Source organism: Bos indicus x Bos taurus, chromosome 7 (genome assembly GCF_003369695.1).
Source record: "Bos indicus x Bos taurus breed Angus x Brahman F1 hybrid chromosome 7, Bos_hybrid_MaternalHap_v2.0, whole genome shotgun sequence".
NCBI classification, from domain to species: domain Eukaryota; kingdom Metazoa; phylum Chordata; class Mammalia; order Artiodactyla; family Bovidae; genus Bos; species Bos indicus x Bos taurus.
The window spans coordinates 70,501,710-70,529,422 of NC_040082.1; the positions used below are offsets into that span (position 1 = coordinate 70,501,710).

At 45.0% G+C, this 27,713-nt stretch overlaps 1 protein-coding gene across 4 annotated transcripts; it reads right to left on the minus strand.

The window, feature by feature from the left end:
* Positions 1-27,713, minus strand: BTNL9 (butyrophilin like 9). 4 transcript variants are annotated; one of them, XM_027546774.1, is made up of 12 exons: positions 23,970-27,713; positions 22,270-22,381; positions 18,411-18,545; positions 15,541-15,888; positions 13,735-14,016; positions 8,161-8,289; positions 7,930-7,962; positions 7,618-7,638; positions 6,478-6,498; positions 6,216-6,242; positions 3,342-3,368; positions 1-2,238 (listed from the first exon to the last, which is right to left on the minus strand). In XM_027546774.1, exons 3-12 carry the CDS (start codon positions 18,517-18,519, stop codon positions 1,622-1,624), a joined length of 1,614 nt encoding a protein of 537 aa, XP_027402575.1. In that variant the 5' UTR covers positions 18,520-18,545; positions 22,270-22,381; positions 23,970-27,713; the 3' UTR covers positions 1-1,621. The 4 variants fall into 4 exon arrangements, with proteins under 4 accessions (XP_027402575.1, XP_027402576.1, XP_027402577.1 ...); XM_027546775.1 differs by lacking the exons at positions 22,270-22,381; positions 23,970-27,713 and adding an exon at positions 18,624-19,798; XM_027546773.1 differs by lacking the exon at positions 22,270-22,381 and having other exon boundaries at positions 1,303-2,238.

Sequence of the window (27,713 nt, forward strand, 5' to 3'; positions counted from 1 at the left end):
TTTACTAACTAGATTACAGATTTATTATAAAGTGATATAGCTCAGGAACCAAGTAGAATAGATGCATAGACGAAGGTATGTGGGAGGGATACAGAGCTTCTTCCTTGATCTCTCTGAGCACCTCTCCCTTCATCTCCAGTGTTCACCAACCTGAAAGCTCTCTGAACCGAGTCCTTTTGGGGTTTTATGGAAAGGTTTCATCACATAGGCATGACTGGTTAAATCATTGGCCCTTGGTGGTTGAACTCAATCTCCAGCCCCTTTTCCCTCTTTGAGGTAGGTGGGTAGGGTAGGGCTAACCCTACCCTCTGGTCACACAGTTGGTTCCCATGGCAACCAGCCCCATCCTTATTGGCTTTCTAAAAATTACCTCAGTAATATAAACTCAGGTGTGGTTAAAAGGGCTTGTTATGAATATCCAAAGACATCCTTACGACTCTTATATTTTAGAAAATTTCAAGGGTTTAAGAGCTTTGTTCTAAAATCTATGTCAGAAACCAAATAAATATTTCCTAGTGTAGATCAGAATCTCACCATGTATTTTCCCTGCCCCAGCCCTGAAGTGCATCATTTCTCCAAGGAGCCTCGGTTCCTTTCGGTAGTAAATAGTAACTAAAAACTAAGATCTCAGTGCTAGATGTGCTCATTGGTACAGGGGTTTTGTTGTTTCTAAGCCCTCAGTGTAGACAGAGCTAGGAGCTATATCACATCTGTCTATTTATCAACAATATGCATCTATTTCATAGTAAAAACCTTGAGTTCACAATTATTCTTTCATTCTCTCCTTTCCCTTATGTCTTGTTTTATGTTTTTATATTTCGTTTGTTTTGTGAGCTTTTCTTTTTCTTTTTGTATCTCTTGTTTCTGGCTAAAGAAACCTCTCAGCACACTTAGTGAATTGACCTCTTGTTGGGCAATTCTTGTCATTATTCATTTTAATGTTCAAATTGTCCTATAATTGGACTCAATGGAGCCCCTTTCACCTAGTTCCAGTGTCTTTTTGCTATGTTCCCATCCGTTTTTGAGCATTCTTGTACATAAAAGCAAAAGATGTTCTCTACTTTCACCACTTCTCCAAGTTCATTTTGGTACTAATTGGCAGTGAAAACTAGCATCTGAGCCTTAGGTGAACTTATTGCTTATGAAGTGTCATTGTTTCCAGACCTTTGTAGAGCTAGAAAATACATGCAAAAATATTAAAATACAGAAATTAACTGATACTCCTAATCTTATCTGATAAATTTTCTCCTCGTTTTTCCCCCATTCCAGTTTCTTTCATGTCTTCACAGTGAACACTGTGACTCCTAGCAACATGAACATATGTTTATTCATCTGCTCAATCCTACAACACACAGAGATAAGCTTTGGAATTGTCTTTCTTTAAAAAAAAAAAAAGAAGGAAAAATCATATTCATACATGTACACGTTCACATCTACATAGGCAAAGGTCTCTCTTTGCCCCCTTTCTGCTACACTGAGCCTTTTAGCCTTTGCCGGCATTCTGTGGCAGACAGTGGGGTTAGTGTATCTGTTGGCTTTACAGGAAGCAGGAGAGCATAGCGCCAGCTGGGTATTCAGGAAGCCGCCCAGGACCCAGTCCAGTGGCCACGAAAGCACTTCACTACAGGCCCAGGTCAGTGTTTGAGGACTCATAGGGTTGTAACCAGGCGTCACTGTCCTCCTCTTCGAGGACGTGTTTCTCACCAACTGGTAATGGGCAGATGGTGAGCGGATCTGGGTGTTCGCTGCCATCGTGGGCTCTAGGCCTGAAATATGCGCAGAGCATCCCCGGGAAGGTGTCGGTGAAGGTGAAAATGTGGGAGCCGTCGGATACGTTGAAGAAGGACAGCTTTCCAGCCTCAATATCCAGAAAGATGCCCACGCAGCACGGTGGCACGCGCACGCTGAGCGGGACGCGGTGCTGGTCTAGGACGAAGTACTCACAGCTGTTCCACAACCCCATCACCCAGTAGCCAGTCGCCGGGCTCATGCGAGCATGCCCTGCCCTAGGCACCGCTGCCAGACACACACCGAGGAACCAGCGGCTGCGGCGGCCCACGTGCACCTCCCAGTAGTGGCGGCCAGTGGAGAAGAGCTCCCGGCTCAGGACGCACGTCTGCTCAGACAACCACTGAGGGTTCTCTGACCCCGGCGCAGTCCTGAGTGAGGACACGCTTTTGCCATCCTCGGAAACCTCCAGGCTGGGGTGAGCGGAGCCAGGATCCAGGGTCACATCCACTGCGCAAAGGCACAGGGTCAGTGCCCGCCAGGGACGGTTCTGCCCCCACCCACATCCCTGTCCCCTCCCCTGATAGGCAAACCTCTAGTTCTCCAGATGGAGCAATCGGTGGAATAGTTACCCCTCTCCTGAAGCCCCTCCTACCACCACCCTGGGACTGAAGAGGCATGGAAGTCACTCCCTAGCTTTTGAAAGTGATAAGAGGAATTCATTTCCTTCCTTAACCGGAAGACTCTTGAATTCCATGATGCCATACAGAGCACAGATAGCAAATGAGGGAGGTTTGTGGGGATGGAGGCGGGCTCACTTTCCCCAAGACCTGGGCTGCAAGAGGGCTCCCCAGGTAACGATGGTGGTAAAGAACCCGTCTGCCAATGCCCGAGGGGGCATAAGCGAGAGGGGTTGATCCCTGGGTCGGGAAGATCCCCTGGAGGAGGGCATGGCAATCCACTCCAGTATTCTTGCCTGGAGAATCCCATGGACAGAGGAGTCTGACCAGCTACAGCCTATAGGGTGGCAAAGAGTCCTACACGAAGTGACTTAGCACACACACACAGTCAATAGGAAGGAGCTTAGGACTGGTTCTTCCTGGCTGCTCTCATCACTCAGTGTGACCTTGAGATCACCAGTGAGCTCTGGGCCTCTGTTGTACAGCAATGTTAGGATTTTAAAACTGAAGGGGACCCCAGAGATCATCTAGTCCAGTATCCTGCACTCCAGCAAGCCATTCCCCCCACCCCCCAAATCACACTCATTTGATGGACAGGGACCCCAAGGATCCCTCTGTCAGATAATGTGGGAAGTTCTGCCAGATGGATACAAATCTAGTAAAACCCAGAAAGTTATATGCATGTGGGAGCGTCAGAGTGCACACAAATGTGTGCATGTGTAAGTGCAATCACATTTGTGCATATGAGCATGTATGTGTGCAGGCATATGTGTCATACTGCATGTGTGTGCAAGTGAGCTTATGAGTTTGTATGCAGGCTCCATCCATGGCTGCTGGACAGATCCTTCTTCTAATCTCAGTTCTGGATACCTCCCTTCTGATTAAGATCCAGCCAACTTAATTCACAAGATACAGTTCCTTGGCTTCAGTTACCTGCATGTCGTTGAGCTGCTCTCCACTCTGAAACCAAACAGAGAAGAAAAAGGGACTCAGAGATCTGAGTCAGTAACTCCAGAACCTTGAGGGAGCCTCAAGATGCATGAAGGATGCCTGTAAACTGAATAATCTCATTTCCACCATGATAACTTATTTGGACCCAGACTAGCCTGGGTCCACCATGGCATCTTCCCAGGAATTTGGGATTGGGCAGGGAGGCTGGTACCAGTGCTGGCTTATGCCAAAGCTTGTACAGGCTGAGGTGGTGCTGGATAGTGGGATGCTAGAGTATGTGAGCAAAGAGAACCAATATAGGCAGTTGGGTGCCTTGAAGGATGGAAACAAAGCCTCTATTTCTGACTGGCTTAGTCCCCAGGAGGCCCAGCTGAGCTTGGCTCCTGCCTAAGACATCCTCTGGACACCCTGACTTGCTCTCTTTCTTACTGTGTGGATTTCTGTTTTGTTTTATCTCTTCCTATATTACAGAAGAGAGCACCAAAGTCACAAAATGCAGAAGCAGTAGAAGACGTCTTCAGAGCTCCATAAATTTATAGCAGGGCCTTTCAACCCTGATTTTGCATCAGAATAACCAGTAGAACTTCACAAATCTAGAGCTGTTGCATAGAATAACTCAAATCTATACAGATGTCAGATCAGATCAGATCAGTCACTCAGTCGTGTCCGACTCTTTGCGACCCCATGAATCGCAGCACGCCAGGCCTCCCTGTCCATCACCAACTCCCGGAGTTCACTGAGACTCACGTCCATCGAGTCAGTGATGCCATCCAGCCATCTCATCCTCTGTTGTCCCCTTCTCCTCTTGCCCCCAATCCCTCCCAGCATCAGAGTCTTTTCCAATGAGTCAACTCTTTGCATGAGGTGGCCAAAGTACTGGAGTTTCAGCTTTAGCATCATTCCTTCCAAAGAAATCTCAGGGCTGATCTCCTTCAGAATGGACTGGTTGGGTCAATCCTCCCTAAATTTAGCTGTAAATTCAAACCAATCCCAGCTAAAACTACTTTTGGATGTTTTGGGGGAACTTCATAAATTTATCCTAAAATTTATATTTTAAAAAGGTCCACAAACTTTAAAAAGGAAGGGGAAATGGAGGAGAACTTGTACTTTCAGGTACTTTAAAAGCCAAGGTGATAGGTGACCAAGAGGCAGACCCATCAAGACATGGCAACTGAGTATGCACTAAAGGTGATGTCCACATTGATGGGTAAGTCACAGATCGTGTGTAGTAAGTGGCACTGGGAAAGCTAACTCTTTATATGAGAAAAATCACTGCATTCTTGTCTAACACCACATAAAAAGGTGAATTTTAGATGGATAAAAAGACTTACACATAACATATAAAGTGAATAGAAGAAAATGTAGGAGACTAGATTTGTGACCTAAATGTGAAGATCTTCAACAAAAGTTAAAAGACACAAACCATAAAGTAAAAGTGTGATAGATTATATTTTATCAGAACTAATTCTTTTCAATAAGGGGCACCATTGGACAAAGCTAATAGCAGATGACAGAAGAGAAGAAGGAATTCACAATGTGTAATAACAATGAGAGATTACTATCATATATATTATATAATAATAATATTGCATGAAGGATGCCTTCAAGCCCAAAGGCTCCATTCCCCAGCACTGACACCAGCCCTGTCCTGTGAATCAACAAGAAAAAGATAGCAACAACATATGGAAAATAGGCAAAGGACATGAACTGGCAATTTTCAGAAGAGGGAGCCCAAAAGCCAGCTAGCATGTAAAGAGATGCTCAGATGAGTGCAAACCCAAAGAATAATTACTCATCTCCATTGACTGGCAAGCTTAGAAAGCTGGCTCACACGGGATGTGGGCTCATGGAGCTTCCATGCACTGCTGGCATGGGATGATGGTGCTACTTTCAGGAATCCCTTTATCCCTAGTGGGCCAGCACTTCTCCTCTTAGAGAAATCTCCACACAGGGCTAGAAAACAATTTATTCAGCACTAGTGGTCTGTAGTGATATGGAGTTAGAAGGCTGGATGTCTACTCCAGGAGGATGGCTGACTCAAATGGAGGGCTCTGCAGCAAGAGGATACAGACTAGATTTACATGTGGCAGCAGGGATGGATGTTAAAGCACAGTGATGAGTGAGAAAAGCAAGGAACAGCATGAGACTGTAAATATCTTTACAGTAACTACAGTGTATGTGCACAAAACAGAAATTTCACCTCTTTCAAGAATACATACAAAATAAAGATACACATTACTGGGGAAATCGAAGAAGGTACAGGGACAAATATTTACATGTAAGGTAACATGCCCATTCCAGAACCACAGATGAGAGTTTTTGAGGGCAGGCACCAGGAATCTAGGTGATTCTGATGTACAACCAGGATTGGCACCAATGATTTACTGTATGCTTACACCTCTGCTGCTGCTGCTAAGTCACTTCAGTCGTGTCCGACTCTGTGTGACCCCATAGACAGCAGCCCACCAGGCTCCCCCATCCCTGGGATTTCCAGGCAAGAACACTGGAGTGGGTTGCCATTTCTTTTTCCAATGCATGAAAGTGAAAAGTGAAAGTGAAGTTGCTCAGTCATATCCGACTCCTGGCAACCCCATAGACTGCAGCCCGCCAGGCTCCTCCATCCATGGGATTTTCCAGGCAAGAGTACTGGAGTGGGGTGCCATTGCCTTCTCCACCTCAAGACAATGTAAACATAAATATAAAAGTCAAAGTCAAATATAACCTATACTGAGTGATGTAGATTAATACATGTGTGCAGCAATGGAATAAATCAGAATGAAGCATAGTTGGTTAGAGCAGGTGACTAGGATGCTGAGGCATAAAGTGGACAGTGGGAGAAACATGGGATTCACTCACCAGCCTGGCCTTCGGCCCTTCTCCAGTCTGAAGTAGCCAAGGAAAAGCAGAATTAGAACAAAGTCCCTTCAGCCTTCTTGTTCACACATCAAATTTTGCACCCACCCCTGCTCCACTCCCCTTTCTCCTGCCACCCACACAGCCAGCAGGGTTCCAATCTGGCTATCATACCTGCTTGGGAGATCAGAAGAACATTTACAGATAACCAGGTGCTACAAGGTAGACAAGAAGAGATAGTTCTGGGTGGGGGAGAGTCACTTACCCAGCTCTACTTGAAGCTTCCCTGTAAGCAGAACCCAGAGAAAATATCAGCCTTTGGATGAGTGAAACCACCTTTGCAAGGCAGTTAGGTCTCTGAGACGTTTCATAGTCTTAAACTATTACTCATTCCACTCCTGTTTTAGGTGCTGCATCACCCATCTGCAAGCTTCTTACTCCTCATCCTATTCTTTGCTCTACGGCAGAAATCTGCACAGGGCTGGGAAGGGAAAACCTTTGCCCTGAAACTGCAAGCTCTTCCTAGGGAGGAAGTCCTGGGTAAGTCCAGGCACTGGGCACATCCTGCACGAACCTCAAGGTCACTTACTGGTTACATTATTTTAAAAACCGGGTGGATATCACACTCAATTATTTCCCCTGGCCAGATACCAAGACTCTGATATTTTGCCACTAGAAATGCATTCTTCTGAGTTCTCTATGCCATCTTTTAAAAGTTAAGAGTAGGAAAGGCAATAATATACACTAGTTCAGACTATGGTGTTAATGATTTATCGTGCTGTTTTGTTGTTGTTTGGTCAATTGCCTTTTGTTTATTTTCCCTGCATGACTAGGTAGACTGCAAGACAAGCTTCTACTTCACTATTTTGTCTGGTGTTTTTCTGGAGCAGACAAAGTGGTTCTCAAGGTCTTCCCCTACCCATTGTGGCCTTCTCCTCCATCCCCTCATCCTTTGAATTCACTCTTTCCTCCTCCCCCAACATGGTTTCAAGGTGCTGAATCTCCCTGGGGAGAAAAGTGGATTTGATAAATTACTTTCACTTTGGTGCAAATTACAGATACCTTCTTTCTCAGTGACATTTGCTTTAAAAAAAGAAGGCTATCCTAGGAAGATGAACCAGAAGGAGGAGACCTTTAACCGTGGAACTGTAACTGAATCATATAATTTGCAGGAGAGGGCCTGGCAAAATCTATCCAGAAAATCTTAAGTCATACTTCCTTGGCAGGTGTGCACACGTCCATTTGGGAGGGGAAAGGCAGGATGTGCAGCAGGCTGGATATAGAATTAGATCACTGTGATTCAGTGCTCTCCAAAGGGGGCCTAAAATCACTGAACCCTTGCTTCTGCCATGGGTTACCCCCCTAGCCCACAGCCAGCACAATGAGCATGGCACCCAGAACTTACCCAGCTCCACTGTGAGTTTCCCTGGAGAAAAAAACAAAGAATAGAGAAACATTTCCATCCATCACTGAGGGCTTGCTTCTCCAAAGTGCACAGACTTGGAACCCACATGCTCTGGAGAGCCAGTTTGAGCTGGACATGGGGGAGGAACAGGCTCCAAGGCGAGAGAAGTGAAAGTAAACCTCTGCCGCAATCCCTCTCTGCCCCCTCCCAAACTCCCCTAACCCCATGTGCCCTACTTGTCTTCTTGACCCAGTGCCCAGACTTCTGTTACTCAGAGATGTGAGTGAAAAGCCCATCTTTCCTCCCGCTTACCTTTGTCTCTCTCTGCCTGCTTCTTCAGCTTTTCTGAAAGGAAGAATAAAGGGGAGCAGAGGTCAGTGCGTGCACTCCTCTGCCTGTTTTCCAGGTCCCATTCCCACCTTGCCGCCCGGCAAGATAGCCCTTCAGCAATGGCCTTCCCCACCCCACCACCATGGCCGCCTCCACCACTTTTCTCCTTGGCAAAGCCAATTCCAGGAGGGCAGCCCCCTGACTGCCTGGTACCTTGGGACTTCCGTTGCTTCCGAAAGAAGTACAGCACCAGCATCATGAGGAGAGCCAGAAGGAGCGGCAGACCCACCAGAGTCCCAAGGAAAGCTCTCTTCCAGGGAGAGGTTCCAGGTAAAAACACATCTGGAAAACAACCACTCATCACTAAACACTAAGTGAGAAGACTGGTCCAGACACTGTATGCCAGAAAATCTTTCTAGCAACTGGTTGGCCCTTTCTGGGCCCTACCGTGTGTGTGTGTGCATGCTTAGTTGCTTCAGTCATGTGTTCAACTCTTTGCAACCCCATCACCTGTAGCCCACCAGGCTCTTCTGTCCATGGGATTCTCCAGGCAAGAATATTGGAGTGGGTTGCCATGCCCTCCTCCAGGGGATCTTTGTATCTAGCGATTGAACCCACATTTCATGTGTCTCCTGCATTGCAGGCAGATTCTTTTCCCACTGAGCCACCTGGGAAGCCCAGGCCCCACAACAGCCATCTGTAAAATGGGCATGAAAGCTATTGCATGGTGCTTAGGAGAAGTAGCATCTGAGGAAGAGCAGAAACTTGAACTTGCTCAGCACAGAGGGGAAAATACTGCAAACTGAAGGATGTAAAAGGAAGAGCTGATGGGCTCTGCCCAGTCCTTCATCTTAGAACTTATGTGACCACAGCCCTGACCTCCCTCTACTTCTTCTCACTCTTGCTTTACATCTAAGAAAATTAGAAATCAAGGTGTTTATATCTGAAACCCAGTGAATAATTGCTACCTATTGCTCTGACAAACTATGGAAAATTCTTCAAGAGATGGGAATACCAGACCACCTGACCTGCCTCTTCAGATATCTGTATGCAGGTCAAGAAGCAACAGTTAGAACTGGACATGGAACAGACTGGTTCCAAATTGGGAAAGGAGTATGTCAAAGCTGTATATTGTCACCCTGCTTATTTAACTTACATGCAGAGTACATCATGAGAAACGCCGGGCTGGAAGAAGCACAGGCTGGAATCAAGATTGCCGGGAGAAATATCAATAACCTCAGATATGCAGATGACATCACCCTTATGGCAGAAAGCGAAGAGGAACTGAAGAACCTCTTGATGAAAGTGAAAGAGGAGAGTGAAACAGGTGGCTTAAAACTCAACATTCAGAAAACGAAGATCATGGCATCTAGTCCCATCATTTCATGGCAAATGGATGGGGAAACAATGGAAACAGTGAAAGACTTTATCATTTTGGACTCCAAAGTCACTGCAGATGGTGACTGCAGCCATGAAATTAAAAGACGCTTGCTCCTTGGAAGAAAAGTTATGACCAACCTAGATAGCATATTAAAAAGCAGAGACATTACTTTGCTAACAAAGGTCCATCTAGTCAAGGCTATGGTTTTTCCAGTAGTCATTATGAATGTGAGAGTTGGACTATAAAGAAAGCTGAGCACTGAAGAATTGATGCTTCAACTGTTGTGTTGAAGAAGACTCTTGAGAGTCCCTTGGACTGCAAGGAGATCCAACCAGTCCATCCTAAGGGAAATCAGACCTGAATATTCATTGGAAGGACTGATGCTGAAGTTGAAACTCCAATACTTTGGCCATCTGATGCAAAGAACTGACTCATTGGAAAAGACCCTGATGCTGGGAAAGATTGAAGGGAGCAGAAGGGGATAACAGAGGATGATATGGTTGGAAGGCATCCCTGACTTGGTGGACATGAGTCTGAGTAAGCTCTGGGAGTTGGTGATGGACAGGGAAGCCCAGCATACTGCAGTCCATGGGGTCAAAAAAAGTTGGACACGACTGAGTGACTAAACTGAACTGAACTGATTGCTCTGATGAATCCATGTGTCATATTGCCCTTCGTGCAAACACCTGGCTTCTACTTCTCATCACACCTTTGCAAGAATCGTTAGCAAAGCCATGTAGGGCTGACTGACAGTTCCCCTCTTCCCACTCCAGACATCCTAAGGAGGATCTGCCCAGAAGCAGAGTGTGGTGCAGAGCTTATAGAGACAGTGGCCAGACAGTAAAGAAATACATGCAAAACAGAGCAATCCTCTAGAAACTCTTGTGGAAATTTGATAGAATAATTTTATGTCTGTTGAAGATAATGAAATTGGTGCTTTTATCTCAATGGTCTTTAATTTTTTCTTTTTTATTGTAGTAAAATAAACAACACAAAATTTACTATCTTAACCATTTTAAGTTTATAGTTCAGTGGCATAAGTACATTAACACTGGAAATTCCCTGGCAGTCCACTGAGTTCAATCCCTGGTTGAGGAACCAAGATCCTGCAAGCCATTGTGGCATGGCCAAAAAGATTAAAAAAAAAAAAAAAAAAAAAAAAAGTACACCAACATGATTGTGCAACCAACACCAGCAGAACTTTTTTTAATTGTCCCAAACTGAGAGTCTGTACCCATTAAACACTAACTCCCCAATCTTCCCACCCCAGCCTCTGGTAACTTCTATTCTGCTTTTCCTCTCTATGAATTGATGATGCTGGGTACCTCATATAAATAGAATCATACAATATTTGTCCTTTTGTGTTTGCCTTTATTTCACTTAACATAATGTGTAGTTTTGGTTGGTTTTTAATTTTCTTTTTTTAGCAGTGTGTTTTTATTATTTGGTAAAAGTATTGAGCCACAAAGGACCGGTCCTTCTCCACAGATGGTTTTTGAGAGCTCAGAGTCCTATGCTTTGATGATCTGTGATCTCCATCTGGCTCTCTGTTCCAGCCTTTCCTGCATCTTTCCAGCTCCTCCAGTAGCTATGCACATTTCCACCTCAGGACCTTTGCACTTGCTGTTCCCTCTACCTAAATGGTCTCCTTGCAGAAATCCATGTGACCAACACCCTTTGTCAAGGTTAAACACAAATTTAAAGGTTTGTGCAAAAAAGCGAGCGAGATTCCCCTTCCCCTTCTCTTAGACTGTTTCCTTTAGAAAATTTATAAATTCTTTCTCTGTCCCTTCAAGTGCTTCCCAGGTGGCACTAGTGGCAAAGAACTCAACTGCTAACGCTCTCTGACATAAATCACAGGAAGATCCTCTATGACCCATCTCCCAGAGTAATGGAAATAAAAACAAAAATAAACAAACGGGACCTAATTAAACCTAAAAGCTTTTGCACAAAGAAGGAAACTATAAGCAAGGTGAAAAGATAACCCTCAGAATGGGAGAAAATAATAACAAATGAAATAACTGACAAATAATTAATCTCCAAACTATACAAGCAGCTCATGCATCTCAATACCAGAAAAACGAACAACCCAATCAAAAAGTGGGCAAAAGACCTAAACAGACATTTCTCCAAAGACATATCAATAACTAATAAACACATGAAAAGATGCTCAACATCACTCATTGTTAGAGAAACCCAAATCAAAACCACGATGAGGTATCATCTCACACCAGTCAGAATGGCCATCATCAAAAAGTCTGCAAGCAATATATGCTGGAGAGGGTGTGGAGAAAAGGGAACCCTCTTGCACTGTTGGTGGGAATGCAAACTGGTACCGTCACTATGGAGAACAGTGTGAAGATTCCTTAAAAAAAAAATGGGAATAGAACTGCCATATGACCCAGCAATCCCACTACTGGGCATACACCCTGAGGAAACCAGAATTGAATAAGACACACGTACCCTGCACGCGTTCACTGCAGCATTGTTTACAATAGCTAGGACATGGAAGCAACCTAGATGTCCATCAGTAAATGAATGCATATAGAAGTTGTGGTACATGTACACAATGGAATATTCAGTTTAGTTCAGTTCAGTTCAGTCGCTCAATCGTGTCTGACTCTTTGCGACCCCATGAATTGCAGCACACCAGGCCTCCCTGTCCATCACCAACTCCTGGAGTTCACTCAAACGCACATTACTCAGCTATAAAAAGGAATGCATTTGAGTTGGTTCTAATGAGGTGGATGAACCTGGAGCCTATTATACAGAGTGAAGTTAAGTCAAAAAACAAATACTGTATATCAATGCATACATATGAAATTTACAAAGATGGTACTGGTGATCCTACATGCAGGAGACACAGATGTAAAGAACAAACTTTTGGACTCAGTGGGAAAAGGCAAGGGCGGAATTTGAGAGAATAGCACCGAAACATGCACATTACCATATGTAAAATAGATGACCAGTACAAGTTCCATGCATGAAGCAGGGCATCCAATGCTGGTGCTCTGGGACAACCAGAGGGATAGGGTGGGAGGGAGGTGGGAGGGGGGTTCAGGATGGGGCGGACACGTATACCTGTGGCTGATTCATGTTGATGTGTGGCAAAAACATCACAATATTGTAAAGTGATTATCCCCCAATTAAAATAAATAAATAATTTTTAAAAAGGAAAAAAAAAAAAAAAAACTGGTTAAAAAAAAAAAAAGAACCTGACTGCCAGTGCGGGAGATGCAAGAGACCTGGCTTCAGTCCCTGGGTCGAGAAGATCTCCTGGAGGAGGAAATGGCAACCCATTCCAGTATTCTCGCTTGGAAAATCCATGGACAGAGAAGCCCAGCAGACTACAGTTCATGGGGTCAAAAGGAATTGGACACGACTGAAGTGACTTAGCATGCACATTCCTTCAAGATGTATATAAATGTTTCTGAAAGTTATATAAGGACCTTCCAGCTTTACAATCGAGGAATGATTTTCTTAAGGAGCTCAGAGCCATTTCTTTGAAATGGAAACATCAAGAAGAAAGCACTCCTATCTCCAGGCCTCCTGGGAGGTTCCCTTAGGCACCTGGCTCCAAGTTGTAGCTACATGCTTGTCATTGAGATAAGAGATATCTTTCTCCTTTGCATAAAAGCAATTAGCTAACACAGATGTTACAAGTTACCCAATTACCAGGTGAATTTTGGGTGAACTATGTATCACACACATATATATCCCTATGAACATTAAACCCATCAGTGGGGGCCTCATAACAAAACTTTGATGCTAGATAATGGCCTCACTTTCAACTCATTGCCTAACAGTCTTCTTTCCTGATTCACCACTTTAAAATCCATGTATATATATACAACCCACCATACTTAGCACTCTTCCCTGCTTCATGTTTCTCTGTATCACCTAATACCTTCGAACATGTGCTATAATTTACTCTTTTGTGTATCTGTTTCCCCCATGGAATGTGCTCCTGAGGGCAGGGGTTTGGGGAACATTGTGAGTGCTCAATAAATATTGTTTGAGGGATAAAATTAGGAACACGTGGGTTCTTATGATGCTGTCTAATAATATTGGCTTTCTGGAACCTCCCCCAATTACTGTACTCTTAGTAGGTTTTAAATATTATGGCTTCAGGTGTCAAGTTCAGCCTGCCCTGTACACAACCAAGCTCCAGAGCCCTTGTGTCCTAATAGATGGTTTTGGGGATAATGGCCTGGAGGAGGACATGGCAACCCACTCCAGTATTCTTGCTGGAGAATCCCAGGGACAGAAGAGCCTGGCAGGCTATAGTCCATGGGGTTGTAAAGAGTCAAACGCGATTGAAGTGACTGAGCACACACACACATAGGGATAATGGACATGGAGAACTTAAAGGCTAAGAAGATGAGGGTGAGCTGGCACCCACTGACCTGCTATGTGGACCACAAACTCTTTCTTTTGGCCTAGGAGGTGGTTCTGGATGGAGCAGGACACATTGCTGTGGGCCCCCTCTTGGACGACCACAGACGTTTCCAGACTGAACAGGCCTTGGACATCCTCAGTGATGTTTTCAGTCTCCGGGGGCAGGCATCGTCCGTGATGGTCTCTCCACTGAGCCTGTGGCTTGGGGTACCAACCATTGGAGTGGCACCTTAGCTGAATGCCTCCCTCCTTGAAGCCCTCAATGGAGATATGAGGGTCTGAGCCCAGTCCTGGGAGAGGCAGGAAGAGTAGGAAAGATCAGGCTCCTTCCCAGATGTACATGAAGTTCATGTCACCATTCACCATTTGCAGTCACCATAAGGCATGGTGACTGTGACTACTCAACATATGTGGGCTTGCAGCCCACCATGGATTATAAATGACAGGCTAAACTGTAGATGGCATGTGGGGACAGCACTACCTCTGAAGGGCATTTTTAAATAGGGAAAGGCTGCTGGTATTTAGCCATATAATGCAAGGGACCGTCCCCTTGGTTGAAGAGTAATCCCATCCAAAATTTCAATAGATTGTCTTCTCTATCTCTTGAATCCCACCAGAACTAAAGTATCTTTGTTATGCATACTTTTTAAAATCTCTCTACCCAAGTAAACTAGCTTTATATTTTTAATATGCAAAACATTAATATGGTTTAAACATCAATACTATAAAAAAAGGTAGATCAAAAAAGCCCCAGGCTTTTCTCCATCCTTTGCATCTCATTGCTCCCTCTCCTTTAAGTAACCAATTTCATTAGCTTCCTGTGCTTCTTTTGTGCCATGTTTCTTCTTTCTTACACAAAAATTAATATGCTATAGAGCTTCTTTTGCATCTTGCTTTTTTCTCTTAAAAACACCCTAGAAATCACTCCACATCAGCTTAGCACTTGTCCTCAATTTCTTCCTCTTTTTTTTTTTTTTTAAGCTACATAGCTTGATATAGACCTTACTCAGCACCTATGCTTGGACATTTAGGGAGTTTCCATCAACCCTAAGTACTCATTGGAAGGACTGAAGCTGAAGCTAAAGCTCCAATACTTTGGCCACCTGATGCAAGGAGCCGACTTATTGGAAAAGACCCTGATGCCAGGAAAGATTGAAGGCAGGAGGAGAAGGGGGTGGTACAGGATGAGATGGTTAGATGGCATCAGTGAATCAATGGACATGAATTTGAGGACAGAGGAGCCTGATGTGCTGTAGGCCATGTGTTCGCAAAGAGTTAGACATGACTTTAGGGACTGAACAGCAGCAACACTGCTGAACAATGTAAATTTATACAAACGCCTTTCTTTCAGTTGGAGTTGTGGGAGGTATATATCCAGGGTCAACTCCCAGAGGTGGAATTGCTGTTCAAAGGCAGATACAAAGGAAGTCCAGTTAGCTATTGCCAAATCCCCCTACCCTGAAGCTCAGGACTTTGAATTCCACCTGCACAGTAAGAAGGGTCCTGCTTCCTCCAACAAGAGTGTGTAGTCCAACTATTGAATGTTTGTCAGTCTGATAGGAAAAAATTACCTCTCTGTAGTTTTAATTTGCCTTTTTCTCACTGTGAGTAAAATAATTGTCTTTTCCTTTGTTCAAGGGCCATTTTGTGTGCATTTTGGGGGTTCATTTCCTAATGAATTTTTTTAATATTCTTTTTTTTTTTTTAATTAGAGGAATTTTCCCTTTCTCTGTGCTTTTCAATCTATCTTCTCCTGAGCTCTTTCCAAATGGATCCTTCTTCCCTCCGTGTTGGGGATTGACCAGATCACTCACCTGCTACCTCCAGCTCCCAGGTCGCCTCCCCAGTGAAGTCGCTGGAGAGGAAGCGGCACCCATACAGACCCTGATCGGCGGGGACCACGCGGTGGAGCCGCAGAGTCACACTGCCATCTATGATATCGTCCCTGATGAGTTGGGTCCTGTTCTGGAACTGCTTCATCTGCCAGCCATAGAACTCCTGCTGCTCCCGGTACAGGTGCACCACGTTCGAGGCCTGGCTCCAGAACCAGAGGATCTCCATGTGCTGGGCGTCCCGGTATGGTGACAGGTGGCAGGAGAATTCCACTTCATCCCCGACATGTGCCAGAATGGGTTCCTCATGGCCTACCACCCTGATCTCCTCTAGGACAAGATCCCAGACAATGGCCCAGATTAACTTTCCTCAAATAAGATAGTGTACATATGTTTTGTGGGTTCGTTTTTTTTTGCCAAAGATTCCATGTAATTTAATGCCTCAAAAATGTTTATTTGTTTGTTTGTTTGTTTTTTACAGCTCAGAAATCCACAGTGAACTATTCAAATGACAAAGGTGAAACACTCTACAGTACAACCAATCCTGTTTCTTGAACAAGTAATTGTCATGAAATCGCTGGATGTGCCATGTTAAAAACTACACAAGACACATTACAGTTCAGTTCAGTTCAGTTCAGTCACTCAGTCGTGTCCGACTCTTTGAGACTCCATGAATCGCAGCACGCCAGGCCTCTCTGTCCATCACCAACTCCCGGAGTTCACCCAGACTCACGTCCATCGAGTCAGTGATGCCATCCAGCCATCTCATCCTCTGTCATCCCCTTCTCTTCCTGCCCCCAATCCCTCCCAGCATCAGTCTTTTCCGATGAGTCAACTCTTCGCATGAGGTGGCCAAAGTACTGGAGTTTCAGCTTTAGCATCATTCCTTCCAAAAAAATCCCAGGGCTGACCTCTTTCAGAATGAACTGGTTGGATCTCCTTGCAGTCCAAGAGACTCTCAAGAGTCTTCTCCAACACCACAGTTCAAAAGCATCAATTCTTCGGCGCTCAGCCTTCTTCACAGTCCAACTCTCACATCCATACATGACCACAGGAAAAACCATAGCCTTGACTACACGAACCTTTGTTGGCAAAGTAATGTCTCTGCTTTTGAATATGCTATCTAGGTTGGTCATAACTTTCTTTCCAAGGAATAAGCGTCTTTTAATTTCATGGCCACAGTCACCATCTGCAGTGATTTTGGAGCCCCAAAAAATAAAGTCTGACACTGTTTCCTCATCTATTTCCCATGAAGTGATGGGACCGGATGCCATGATCGTTTTCTGAATGTTGAGCTTTAAGCCAACTTTTTTACTCTCCACCAGATACAAATGTGTGGTGGGGTACTGGTAGCTGGTTTGAACCAATCAGCTGCCAATATTATTCAGGGGATGGTTGTGTCAATATGGCCAGGGCATTAAATTAAATGGAATCTTTGGCAAAAAAAAAAAAAAAAAAAGTACACTATCCTCTTACGTGAATAAAAATTGACATATTTGCATAAATGTGCAGAATAAAAGATCTGAAAGAAGAAAGACCAAATTACTGATGGTGATCATTTCTGCATGGTGTGAATAGATGTTTTCTTATTTTTGCTTTTGTTTTCCTATTTTGCTTTTTTGATTTTCTAATATTTTATAATGTACACGCACAGCTTCTATAATAACAAAGAATATTAAAATAATCTGGGAGGGGTGCTTCTTGCCTCATGGGTTTTCCTATCTAAAATCAAATCCTGCTGTCGAGATTTTTATTCATCTGGATCTTTCATTTGATTGTCCTCTGCAGTGATGTCTCCACTGGCTGCTTTACTCCCTGTTTTCTGCAATTTCCATGAGAGTCGCTGTTCCTTCTGCAGTGCCTTTCCACCCTGCATGCCTTCATTCATTTTTTTCTGGCTTCTGTGTTCCTCCTTTCCTTCTTTCAAATCTCGGCTTAATCCCACCCCCAATTCTTCCTTTATGAATTCCTCCCATCCTTCACTCTGCCCATATAGCATGGGAGCACCTTTCTTCTCTCCATATGAGACCCCTTGTTGCCTATTGGGTATAGCCTTGACACTGCTCCTACCAGCTTCCCTCTTCAGGTTCTCTCCAGCTGTCACTGCTCCCATGCCTGATGGCTGGCTCTTTTCCTGGGCGTACCCTGCCTCAGACTGTCTCTTGCAAGGTTCTACTCATACAGTACCTCCTGTCATGGCCCTTCTTGGCTTTCTGGAAAAAACAAATTGGTCTCTTAGCTGTGATCCCAGATCTTTGGGTACATTTCTCTTGCAGCTCTGGTCACACAGCTGGACAGTCATGTATATCATGTCTGTTCACCGTCCTTGAACAGACTGAGGATTTGGGCTGTTCTTTGTCAATCACTTCAGCATCCCTGGTTTCCAGCTCAGGGAGTTGGGGAATTCTATTTGCATAATTAGTTTACATTCTCTGTTAGTTGCTTCTTTCATGAGAGATGGTATGACCAGGATCCTTTGTGTTCTTCAAAAGCTATGGCTTATATCGCAGCAGAGGAGTTAAAAATATTTTCCAACTGGTTCAGCCTAAGTATAGATCAATAAGACTTTCCTGGCACCCTCCCACTATGCCTTCTGCCATGTTTGTGAGCTGTGGAGTTGTTGGGGATAGGGGGGCCCTGAAGGGATGGTGGAGAAGCACTGTGGGGCTGGATGGTGCTCAGGGTCAGTGACTCTTTAATAACTGGGATGGAGGGCTTATTTTGTAGCCCCTGAGACAGCCTAGTAAAAGGCTGCAAGATCTCAGTCCTGGAATAACCTGCACAAGGGGTGGGAAGAAGCTGATGTGCTCGCTGAGGTCCTGGCTGTCTGGGATATAGTTTAGACATGTTACCTGAGCACAGCACCCTGGGCTGGAGGAGAAGGAGCAGGTGAGTGAGGAAGAAGAGACTGCTGGGCAGACGTCCTCGCTGGTAGGAGTTCAGGAAGACTGAGAAATCCATCACTTTTCCACAGAAGTGGGGGCCACCTGCAGAGGGATAAAGACATACTGGAGTGATGCAGTAGAGTTAGAACTCCATGTATCAGGCCTGACATCTGTTATTACCTCAAGTCTTTTTTTTGGGGGGACTTGCAAGCTCCAGGGCCTGGCTTCTTTCAGTCATAGCCAGATGTGAGAGTTGCTTCTAATTTTAACAGGCAGCATTGCTTGTGGTGGGGTTGACCCTTGCTTGGACTCACAGTCCTTTAACAGGACAGGGCCAAAGGGTCCCAGAGGAAGCAGCTTCTGAGCTTCACATTGTTTAGGGCCAGGAATAGAGCCATGCATTGTGTGGGAGCTGAGTTAGGTTTCAGTGACTTGGCCCAAACAAAGGGAAATCTATAAGAACTCCCAGATGCGTTTTCCTTTTCTCTGCCCAAACCTGTTCCTGATTCCCTTTGACCTGGAACATCAGGTCCACAAAACAGAGGAACAAACACAGTGCACTTTCCTAAGTGGCATGCACGCCTGGCTGCCTTTTAACTCCAACCACACCTAGGACACTTTTTTCCAGCCCTGAGACCTCAGGTGGAGTTCCCAGGAGGTCAGTTGATGACTGTCACTGAGTTAATAACATCTTTAAGACCACAGTGATGGGGCTGTCTCATCGATCCCTCCCCAAACCCATCTGTGGCCCCAGAGACCCAGCCCCAGTGCAAGCAAGGGCTGTTCCCTCTTCACTCCTGATGCCCCTTGAGCAGCTGTGGTAATGTAATATGAGAATCAGTGAGCCTGGGCAGCCAATTCATCTTGGGAAATATACAAGCCTCCCCACATTTCTCCTCTATTTAGTTGTGGGACTTTATGCAGACTATGTAACTTGTTGAACGTTAATTTTTTCACTTGAACAATAGAAGAAACCAATCCAGCTCAGAGGGTTGTTAAGCATTCAAAGTGAGATGGATGCTCTTTAAAGAAAAATCAGCTCCTCCCTCTGCCTCCAACTGCTTTCTTCTCCCCATCTTCTTCTAGAGGCTACATCCCTCTCCTTTCATTCCATCATAGCATCTCAGAGCAGAAAGGCCCATGGCAGTTTCTACTCTCCAGCTTCCCCAGTCTCCCCTCTCCCTCTGTCTGCCACCCCACTCTACTATTTGGTTTGCCTTTTCCCACAGACCTGCGAGATGGCACCCGTTCCTGGGGTCCTGTGGCTACAGAGCCCCAGCCACACCATCAGTAATATCACTAGCAGGGTTTACATGAAGGACTTTAGTTCTTTTTTTATTGTGTGGTTGATTTACAATGTCTTAATTACTGCTGTACAGTAAAGTGATTTATTCTTTTTTTTAATATTTATTTCCATTATGGTTTGTGTTGGGCTTCCCTGGTTGTTCAAATGGTAAAGAATCTGCCTGCAATGTAGGAGACCTGGGTTTGATCCCTGGGTTGGGAAGATCCCCTGGAGAAAGGAATGGCTACCCACACCAGTATTCTTGCCTGGAGAATTCCAAGGACAGAGAAGCCTCGTGGGCTACAGTCCCTGAGATCACAGAGTCGGACACAACTGAGTGACTAACACACACACAGTTTGGGTTATAGAGACTTCCCTGGTGGCTCAGACGGTAAAGAATCTGCCTGAAATGCAGGAGACCCAAGTTCGATCCACTTTCTTTTTTAAAAATATTTTCATTATGGTTTATCATAGGATATTGAATATAGTTCTCTATGCTATACAGTAAGACTTTGTGTATCCATCCTACATATGAAAGCTTACAGTAAAAAAAGTTGAATTGCAAGAGTTGAATGACGGTTAGCAGGGGAAGAGGATGGGGGAATGTGGTACATGTTGGTCAAACGGTACAAGCTTTCAGTTACAAGATGCATAAGTTCTGAAGATCTAACGTATAGAATGGGATCATAGTTAATAATACTGTATTGTATACTTAAATTTTGCTAAGATTAAAGTTTTAGTGTTCTCACAACAAACAAAAAAGATAACTATGTGAGATGGTAGATATGTTAATTAGTTTGGTTGTGATTATTATTTCACAATGAATGTGTTTATCAAGATATCATATGGTACAAATATATACAATCTGGGGGGCTTCCCTGGTGATCCTATATATAGGATTTCCCACTGCCAATGCAGGGGGCCCAGGTTCAATCCCTGGTCAGGGGACTAGAGCCCACACGCTGCCACTAAGAGTTCACGTGCCACAACTAGAGATCCTGTATGCCGCAACTAAGACCCAACACAGCCAAGTAAATAAATATGTTTAAAAAAATAAATAATACATACCATTTTTATTTGTCAATCATACTTCATAAAGCTGAGAGAAAAATGTATTAGCTTTTAGTAAATTATTTTTCTGCAACTATTCAGGTAGTCATATTTTTTTTTCCTTCTCTTTCAATTGATTAATTTACCTAAACTGTCAAAATCCTTAGAATAAAATAGTTGACAATGAAAAAAAAAGCTAACAGTATGTGAAAGACTTTAAAACTGTTGGTCATGTAGCAAAAGATGGTCTGAGGAAGTGTGTAGGTAAGTTGATGGAAGGCAGGCAACATGAATGACCTCTGTGCTGGAAGGACCTGGGCTGACAGGACCACTGCCAGAGGGAGGGGCAATGGCCTTTGAGTCAGTGGGTCAGGGGCCTTGCCTCATGGAAAGCAGAGGCTAAGTTGGGGAGGCTTCATTCATGCATCAAAAGGGGCCCCTAAGGAAGGAGACTGGAGTCCCCTTTCAAGGGGGCCTGGCTGTTTTGATAGCCAGCAGCTATTAGAATATGATCACACAATAACCAGCAGAACAGAGGCCCTGGGCCAGAGCCCAGGCTCAGGCTGGGCAGTCTAGCCTTTCACCCTGTTGGCTGACAGCAGGAATGTGTCTGCGACAGGCCCACCAACTGGGAGCAAAGGACACAGAGCCCTATGAGTATGAAGCTCTAATGATACATCAGCACCAGCTAAGGCCTTCCAAAACAAGAGGAGCTCAGAGGGTGTTTATGGATCCATATGGACTGACCAGACTGTGAGGAATTAGTCAAGACTTGTGCTAGGAACAACTTAAGTGTTCCCAAGGCAGCAACAGGGCATTAGATGGGCCTGCAGCTGGGGGAAGGGGCACCTCACAGCAGGATCAGTATTCAAGGTCCCATATTCCTGGGGAAGGAGGAAGCTGCCATCTATCAGTCAGTCTGTGTGTTCAAGACCCCGGAATTACTATCAGGACTGCAGTTCTCTGTTGTGATACACTCTTGCGATTTCAGTCACTGAGGCTGCAGGTGGAAGAGGTCATAAACACACATACATACATGCATATGTCCACAATAATAAAAACTAATATGAATTGAGTGCTTACTATCTACCCAGAACTTTCCTATATCAGAAGTATTATTACTATTATTATAGGACCAAGGTACAGACAAGGAAACTGAAGCAGAGAGAGGCTAAGTGACTTGCCCTGCACACATGGCTGGAAGGTGGTGGAGTTGGGGGAGTTCCTCCCAAGCTCTGCACTTCTCTGGACACAGCTTCCTCACCAGCAGTGTCGTGTCAAGGGCACCTCAGTTCTCCTGTCCCCCAATTCACGACCCCTGTTAGGGACCACCTCGTCACAGACTGCAGCACTCGCCCTGACAGCATGTCACGGCAATTGAAGAAGTGGCTTGAGTCCCCAGATGTCAGCTGCAAGACTAACCAACCAGTAAATGAATATAAACAAATCCACTTGTGATAAAACAGCTTAAAATGAGTGTTTCCCTCAGACCTTGTCAACAGCGTCTTCTCCAGCAGGAGGTCATGCTCCATAGTACTTTTGCTTCCAACACGAAGGAGCTGATTTTAAAGCCTTTAATTGGAGGGAAGCCGTCTGGTGAATTCTTGAAGGGAAAATAGAGGGGCTGAGATAGCATATTGAAAAGCAGAGACATTACTTTGCCAACAAAGGTTCATCTAGTCAAGGCTATAGCTTTTCCAGTGGTCATGTATGGATGTGAGTTGGACTGTGAAGAAAGCTGAGTGCCGAAGAATTGATGCTTTTGAACTGTGGTGTTGGAGAAGACTCTTGAGAGTCCCTTGGACTGCAAGGAGATCCAACCAGTCCATTCTGAAGGAGATCAGCCCTGGGATTTCTTTGGAAGGAATGATGCTCAAGCTGAAAGTCCAGTACTTTGGCCACCTCATGCAAAGAGTTGACTCATTGGAAAAGACTCTGATGCTGGGAGGGACTGGGGGCAAGAGGAGAAGGGGATGACAGAGGATGAGATGGCTGGATGGCATCACTGATTCGATGGACGTGAGTCTGGGTGAACTCCAGGAGTTGGTGATGGACAGGGAGGTCTGGCGTGCTGAGATTCATGGGGTCTCAAAGAGTTGGATACAACTGAGCGACTGAACTGAACTGAACTGAATGCTCCCTTCCTGTTCTAAAGAGCATATTCCTCCCCATTTGCTGCCAGAAGTTTGCCTTTTCCAACCTCCCTCAGCAGTTGAAACACTCTGATCCTTACCCCTTTGAGAGGAAACCCCTTCTGATCTCAGCTATTCACATCACAGTGGAAATGGATTTTAGCTTCCTTTTCTGATGGTGAGGTTTTGCTGGGGAAAGGTGAGAGACCGGACACGTTGCAGATTTGAGGAAGATGGAAGACCCAGGGAGGGGAAGGATGGCCCAAAAGGGGGTCCCAGGTTAGAGTTAAGCTCTGCTGGTGGGGAACATGCTCCCTGCTCTCCAGGGAGCCTTTGAAGACACAGGGAGATAATAAGGGTCGTGCACACCAATGCCAAAGAAATGCTGCTACCCTCCACCCAAGTTTATCTTTCCTCTTCTTTCTGTGTTCCTTCTCATTTTTTCCCTGGCCACACTCCAACTTCACTCCAGTTTTCTCCTCCTGCATGTCCAACTCCTGAACAACATTTATGTTTTCTTGATTTCCAGTCCTTCAACTCTTGAGTTTCTCTTTGAATATTATTTTACTTTGCTTTTGCTGTTTTGTAGGCTTGGGCTGTGTGTGCTTTGCCCCCTCTCTCATTCCCTGTGTCCTAAGCCTTAAGCCCCCAGGGGTAGGACTTTGGCACATTTGCACCCTCTCCTCTTTCAGCACCCACGGCAATGCTTTGCCCTCCGCAAACTGTTAGTTAATGCTCCCTGGCTTGCTTTGGTTTTATTTCAATAGGTCCACAAGAGTATTTACACCCCTGGTCTCTAAGGGAGATGAATTGCCCCAAGGAGAGATCTTCAATGAGGTTTCATATGGCTTGAGGGGGAAATGGGATGTGTCTGAATCCTTCCTATTCAGGTGGAACTGCCAGAACAGGCATCTCCCCTCGGTCACACTGACATCCTTATCCTGCAGCCAGGTTCAGCTGATAAGATGGTACCAACCCATGCTGTGCTATCTCCTCAGCCCTCGTTTTCTGTGTCCCATTTCTGAAAGGTGGAGGTTTAGACAGGATTGAGTCACATACCTGGCAGATAGCAGCAAAGGGTCCAAAATGACAGGTGATCTCAAGTTCCCTGCAAGGCAGACAATCACGAAGTATTCTGGCTCCAGATGCTAAGGTCCTGTAGACACGAGCTGACACAATAGAAGGGGACCAGCTCTTCTGTGACAGAATTATTCACTCACCTTCCACATTAAGATACATGCTGCTTGCTCAGTCCCTTGTTATAAAAACCGAGATAGATAGAACAAAACGAGGAAGTCTCTGTCACATCCTGCCTGAATTGAATTTCCATGGAAAGTGCCCCCACTAAGGTCTTAGAAGTAGGGTAAAGGTATCTGGGAGTTTTGTAGGGACTGCAAACTACAGAAGCTCAGAGCAGGGAGAAGACGCTCCAGCTGGCTGCCCAGGATCTCTGGGGTTCCAGGGAGGCAGGATGGCCATGCCTGCCCCTTTCTCTTCACCATCATAGCAAAACATATAGAGACTGGACAGGAATATCCACTGAGGATTAGGAAAGGTCTGGTGCTCAACTCTTAACTCTGGTGCTCAACTCTTACCTCCACAGGGTTAAGGACAGTAAGAAAAATAATCTTGGAACTTGGCCATGAGTAAAACCTGCAATAGCTGTTCACATACAACTTGGAAATGCAGCAGGGTGTTGTGCTGGGACTCCTCTAATGGAGCAAAGCTCAAAAAGAGGAGAAACAATGACTATCCCACCCTTACCCCATTTTTCCATATGCCACTGTGCCACTTTGGTGTTAGTGGGAATGAAGCACAATGGACCAAGGTGCCAGCCTAACCAGCTATTACCCCCACCCTGACATCATTCCTAGGGGACAAGTCAGAGCTGTGGTACAGGGGAATTCAAGCACATGGAGGACTCCCAGAAAGAAATGCCTGATGTTTAGGGAGGGGCCTGTGCAGATGCTGGGGTTCTGGGTTAGTGGATGGAAATGAAAACAATGAACTTCAGAGCCCCAACCTGATGGTGATGCTCCATATTGAGGCAGGCTGGTGCATGCACCCCATAGAGACATCCCAGGACAGCAAAGGGAGCTGAGTAGTGAGCTCAAATGGTGGGTCCCAGTCCCGGAGGGTTGGGGAGACAGAGGAGGGCCCAGGGACAGATTTAACCTAAAATTGACACTGAATAAAGAACAGGATCAGGGAAATGATGGAGACAAAGGGAAGGGTAAAAGCACTGAGTGGAGGGAGGCTGTTAGCATGTATGGGGCAGGAATAGGTTATGGGCTTGCCATGAGAGTTTACAAAAATCACCAGTTGAAGGCAGTCCTGGAAAGAAAAATAGATGGGACCAAATTGCAAAGGACCTTTTATTCTACAGAAGGAAGTGGAACATTGTCCTAGTTGGCAGCCAAGAGTCAATCGGACATTCAAAGGACCTGAAGTGATTCAGGATGGGAAGAAAAATGGTGATTGTTTGAGGGACTATTTGGAAAGGTTAATCCTGAGATTTTTATTGGTCTTTCCCTGAGGTCCTACACACCACCTGGGGAGAGGTGAGAATGTCACAGCAGGAATCCAAAGGCAGCATACAGAGTTCACTTCTGTGACTTCTGGACACAGCACAGCTGGACACAGTGGGATGGAGACCCCCAGCTGCCACTTCCTGCACTTCCGGGTGCGTCCTCCAGCAGGGACAGGACCCTGTGCCCCCTCCTACCAGCTGCACCTGAGCACCTCATTCCAAAGCCTCAAGAAATGCATACACGCCTGTGTTTAAAAAGAGGATGAGCTCTGGACTCCTGGGGAGCTGCAAGTGAAAAGGGAAGGAGCCTCAGCTGCATTTGTCTGAGCAAGCTCCAGGTGATGGACAGGGAAGCCTGGCATGCTGCAGTCCATGGGGTTGCAAAGAGTCAGACACGACTGAGTGACTGAACTGAACTCAGCTGCCTTTGGTCAGTGAGGAACACATCTTTACAGCTATTCCATTGGGTCACTTTGGCCAATTCTCCTTGGTGTATACCAACCTCGCCATGAGGTTGTCTGAGAGGATTCATGGGTGGGGGAGCCTGAGAACACCCCCAGCATAAAGGCCATTCTCACATACAACATGGGAAGATGGAACAAAAAGTCATGCCAAATTCACAAGTAGATCGGTTAATTCTTCTGCAAAAAAAAAAAAAAAAAAAAGGAAAGACAGCAGAAGAAATGGCAATAAGAACAGCTTAAGATAAACTTGTGAGAACAGATGTAAATGTAGGGGAGAGGGGAAGTCCCCTTCTATACTGAGTTTGAAAATACATAAAGCTTTCCCTCATCTTCAGAGTCCATGGAGGAACTTGTGTCCTCTTTCTCACTACCTCTCACTGTTCATTCTAGCTTTTCCAGTCTTCTTTCTGTTTATTTTTGGCCCCTAATCTCTACCAGCCAAGCACCCATGGTGGTTACCTCCGCCCCCATGCATTTTCTCCCAGCATCCCACCCACCTCTTCTCTCTGCTAATCTCTTTCCCCAAGTTTCTGCTCAAAATTTCTTCTTCCAATGCCTTCATGAATGAATTTCCTCTTACCTCTGTATACATACTTTCTTCTCATTTTTTAAGTTGCCTCATATAGTTTAAACTTGTATAAATGTCTCATGGGGCCACATTTACAAATGTCTTTATGTAACTATTTTTTTTTTTCCTCTACAATTCTGGCTCCTGCTTTTCAGCAGCCAAGTCTCCTTGACCCTTGGGTACCAGCAGTAATTCTTCCTCACAAAAGATGCTAGCCAATCACATGACCTGATCCACAGAAGAGAAGACAGTTATTAAAGGAGATGGGTTTTGCTCTGCACTGCTCAGAGGCAGAAAATTTGCTAATTTCTCAGCAACCTTCCCCCAGCCCATAGCATGGCTCCCTGAACTCTCCTATTACATACCTTCTTTTGTTGTTTTCCAAGAAACTTAGACTGAAAGTCCTGTGCTTGTCAGCTTGCAGGGCGCCTACCATTGTGCTTTTGTCACACAAATGGTGACATGCACACTTGTGTTGAGAGAGAAGGAGAAACACACTACCAGCTCAGGCATTCATTTTAAGCTAGGTCCTGGGGGACATAAAGGGCTACAAGGGCCTCACACACCCTTCCACTACTCAACCACCCTGAATTCTCCAAGGTCAACAGGCATTTCTGGAGTGACTTTAGGAGTGTGGCCCAAAGGCATCCTCATTGGACACTCCAGCCTTAAAGGAATCCCTGTCTAGTAAAGAATTAGCCAATATCCTCTTATAATGAGCAGAATCATGGAGAGTAAGAATTGGTTGTAAAGAAGCCATCAGCTAATGCAGGCCCTGTTGAGAACACATAAAGGGTTCACATAAAGGGAAAAGAGGGCACGCTTTGACCAGTGTGCTTCGACTATGTTTTTTTTTTTAAGCAGCCTGTCAAATCCTTTTTTAAATAGGATTTGACAGAGATTGAGTTACATGAAGAGATTTTAATAGAAAAAAGTGATTAGGCTGTTATTTAAGGATGCTCCATGCTCATGGGCGTCAAACCAGTGCTTCCTTCCCCGGCATAAGGTGGATTCCACTGTGTCATCTACACTCTCTCCTGGCTCCTTGGACATACAAATAGTATCTGTTTGTTATGTTAGATGGAAACCATTTTTTAAAATATTTAAAATTTCTAAATAAGGCATAAAATGTGGCAACATATCCTTTCAGGGTCATATGGAAACACTTGTGCAACCAAGGATTCATTATTGATTGGAGCATATATATTTTATTTCACTACTGTTGATGAAAGTGAAAGAGA